At 34.6% G+C, this 3903-nt stretch overlaps 1 protein-coding gene and 1 long non-coding RNA gene across 2 annotated transcripts in view; both read right to left on the bottom strand.

The window, feature by feature from the left end:
• The window catches only part of LOC105314853 (myosin-11-like), a 3409-nt gene extending 805 nt beyond the window's left edge, over positions 1 to 2604 (bottom strand). Inside the window, exon 1 of the mRNA XM_020004002.1 lies at positions 2292 to 2604. Within this exon, the coding sequence (XP_019859561.1) occupies positions 2292 to 2517 (226 nt within the window). The 5' untranslated portion in view covers positions 2518 to 2604. The remainder of the gene's footprint in view (positions 1 to 2291) is intronic.
• On the bottom strand, positions 366 to 1207 carry LOC109587783 (uncharacterized). The gene is made up of 4 exons (XR_002187792.1): positions 1182 to 1207; positions 1071 to 1139; positions 551 to 984; positions 366 to 500 (listed from the first exon to the last, which is right to left on the bottom strand). It is a non-coding gene; the product is annotated as an uncharacterized LOC109587783 (long non-coding RNA).
• Positions 2605 to 3903: the final 1299 nt, after the last annotated feature.

The following is a 3903-nucleotide window of genomic DNA, read 5'->3' as shown; positions in this document are numbered from 1 at the left end:
CTACATGCATGGGAGGGGCTGGAGCTGCTTGCATGTATGTGCTGCAGTGCTGCTACTTCTGCAGGTATTCAAGAGCAAGTGCAACTGTAGGAAGCTAGTGTTGAGCAGACTCTCTTCATGCTGATAATCAAACAGTTATTGAAGTGCGGGCATGCACCATAGCAGCTATAGGGGCGAGGCCATGCACCGTAGGTGTCTCGTTCTGTCATCACCAAGCTCCTTAATTTCTAAATCTTTGGCATGCTTAGTAGCATCCTCCGCATACTGCTTGAGTTTAGTTTCTAAGTCTTTGATATCTTTAACAGCATCCTTAAGCTTCCTCTTATACTGCTGGAGTTCAGTTTCTAAGTTTTTGACTTGCTCTTCTCCTCCACTCGCCCTTCTGCCCTTCTTTGCTCATGATTGGAAGGTATAGTCAAACTCAAAGTTGTCTCTTCGTTAAATTAGAATAGTTTATATAGTCTAATACTATAAATTCCTTTTGACTTGATTGAATGTAACTGTAGGTACAATATAGAAAATCAACCAAAATTTACATACTAAAACCCACTGGAGCTGTTTTGTGGCTTCTGTTTTGGTTCATGCTAATACTTTGATCATCTGAAATGAAACATGGTACAGTATAATATATAGAATCTATTTTGGTTTAAGATATGGCTCAACAACACTACTGTCACTAAATATTGAGTTTATTTACAATTCTTCAAGATTCAGACTAGAGTATCTGCAAGGCAAAGAGATCTAAATTAAAGAGTTCTTACTAAAAATAAAAAATTTTCAAATCACAAAAAACCAAACTATAACTAACTAAAAAAGCCTCAAATATAGCATATAAAGCAACACTAACTACTCATGTTACATGTACAGTAGCTTAGAATGTATAAGGTCAAAGGCACACAAAAGATAGATAATATAGTAGTTCTTCATTTCATCACTTTTTGTCATCTTCATCACTTGTCGTTTCTTTAGTCATCTCTCTCACATCTGAAATAAAACACATGTTTATTTATTTACTATTTTTTTAATTATTATTATTATTATTATTTATATTATTAAATTAAATTGAAAACCTGTTGCTTCAATTGGCGGATCAAAATAACTTGGTTCAACATTAGCGTCACTCAATGGTCCTGGATCTCCTAATTGTTGTAATTAATAACAAAATATTAAGTTTGTATTACTTGATAGTGTAGCTACTGTAACAATATAAGGAGAAGATCCAGCACGATTAGAATCTACCTCTGCTTTTCCTGTTATTGGTGGAGGGCTGGGTTTTATTTTTAGTAAATCAGCTACAACTTCATTGAATTGTGCTATTTTTACAGCCATCTCATTCACCTTTTGAAGCATTTCTGTGTCATGTTGCACTTGCAACTCCTTGATCCTCGGATCAGAAGTTTTGTTTGCCTCCTCTATTTTTTCATTGTATATAACTACTTCTCCTGTTATTGGTGGAGGGCTGGGGTTTATTTTCTTTACTAATTCAGCTAAATTTTTATAAATTTTTTCTATATTCACAGCCATCTCATCCATCTTTTGAGCTATAATATCCTTTATCAGTTGCTCTTCTTTCTCATGTTGCACTTGTTTTATTTTCTTTTCTAAATCAGCGACATCTTTACTAATTTTTGCTATATTCCCACCCATCTCATCCATCTTTTGAACCATCTTTTGAACAGTATCCTTTATCAGTTGCTCTTCTTTCTCATGTTGCACTTGCAACTCCTTGACCCTCTGATCACAAGTTTTGTTTGTCTTCTCTATTTCTTTCCTGTATTTTTGTTGTTTCTTTTCCAACTTATCTTTTGCCTCTTGTATCTGTTGTTCTATCTCTTCTTGTAATGAAGTGATTTTGTCCACTAGCACGGCAATCTGCCTGTCTTTTTCATCCAACTCTATTATAATAAAGCAAGATGCGCTTCCATTATAATGTTTCAAGCTATACCTTTACTCATGTACACCGCATGTGTTTTGGCTTTCTCCACCTCTGCTTCTTTCTTATCAAGCCTTTCCTGTAGATTTTGGGTTTTTTTCACTGATTGGGCAATCTGCCTATTTTTCTTTGCATTATCATCCATCACTATTATAATGAAGCTTGATATGATGTTATTTGTATGTATTATAGCTATACCTTTACTCACGTAGTCTTCATGCCTTTCTTTAATTTCCTTCAACTCTTTTTCTGTTGCTTGAAGATTTTCCATTAGCTTTTTTATGAGCCTTTCCTTTTCTTTAATGCCTACATTATTGTGGAGAATCAATATACACTTTACATTGACATCTAGTATTACTTTCTTGTAACTTGAGACGTATCTCTTCTTTTATGCTTTTATCCTCAGTTTCCATGTCTTTGATGTGTTTGGCAGCATCCTCCTCATACTGCTTGAGTTGAGCTTCTAATTCTTTGACCTCTTTAACAGCATCCTCAAGCTTCTTCTTATACTGCTGGTGTTCAGTTCCCAAGTCTTTGACTTGCTCTTCTCCTCCAGTTGCCCCTTCTGCCCCTTCTTTGCTCATGATTGGAAGTTATAGTCAAACTCAAAGCCGTCTCTTCGTTAAATTAGAATAGTTTATATAGTCTAATACTACATGATAAATCCCTTTTGACTTGATTGCATGTAACTGTAGGTACAATATAGAAAATCAACCAAAATTTACATACTAAAACCCACTTGAGCTGTTTTATGGCTTCTGTTTTGGTTCATGCTAAAAGGAATTTAAAAACGGCTATTTTTACAGTTTAATTGTAATGTGTATGTGATGTAGTCAAAAGTACATATAAAAGATAATATTTTAAGTTCATTTATTTTATATCAACATCATCACTAATACATTTGTCATTGCTTTGTAAATTTTATCATTACTAGGCCTGGGCGATAGTAGTAATATCACTGTCACGATATTTTCTAATTCTAATATCACGATAGTGAACATATCACGATAGTTCAGCCATAGTGTTTATATGTGGAAATACAATGATTTATTTAAGGATGTAGTCATTATACTTAGCTAATGCATCTATTAATTTGTATAATCACATTATACATGCATAATAATACTAGTTAATTTAAATTTATTTAATCCAAATTTTCAGCAAGAAACACTGTCCCACTTCACATGCTGCTAATGTAGCAGGGACAGTGAAAACCTTGAAGCAAGCTGTGCTAGCAAGTCATACCACTCTAAGAGTGGAAGTTGCTATTGATTAGAAGATGATTACAGCTGTCAAGTGTCATTTATGCGCATGCTCCATGACACATAACAACTATCATGATAGTTAGAATAACAGTATCACTATCATGATAGCTGTACACTATCATGATAGTGCAACTATTGATACTATCGCCCAGCCCTAATCATTACCCTTGCCGGCATAGGCGTATGGGCAAGGGTATATGAGTTGATGACTTTGATCATCTGAAATGAAACATGGTACAGTATATATAATATTTAGAATCTATTTCGGTTTAAGATATGGCTCAACAACACTACTGTCACTAAATAGATCTAATTAAATAAAACATTACCAATAATGAATTATATTGATCATTGTTCTTTTGTGATGCATCATACTTTTAGTACTCTACTCTGTTCTTACATATTTCTAATACTACATGTATTTGCACAAATATCACTACTTTTATTATTATTAATTATTAGGTTACAATCATTGGTTAAGCTATCTCCATCACCTCCTCCTCCTTCATCAAGCAACAACACAATCTCATCAACTGGTAACGTCGCCAATCCACTTTCAGCAACCAGTCTGACTGGCTCTGTCCCTGGAGAAGAAAGCCACACCCTCACACACAACATACTAGGAGGGAAAGGGGGAGGAGTAGGGGGTGTGGTCAAAAGAGATGTCATAATAAATGCAAGTCCGTCAGTTCCATGGAACATGTC

The sequence above is a fragment of the Amphimedon queenslandica genome, unplaced genomic scaffold (assembly GCF_000090795.2).
Source record: "Amphimedon queenslandica unplaced genomic scaffold, v1.1 AMPQUscaffold_12448, whole genome shotgun sequence".
Classification (NCBI taxonomy): domain Eukaryota; kingdom Metazoa; phylum Porifera; class Demospongiae; order Haplosclerida; family Niphatidae; genus Amphimedon; species Amphimedon queenslandica.
This window is presented reverse-complemented; position numbering and strand designations above follow the sequence as displayed.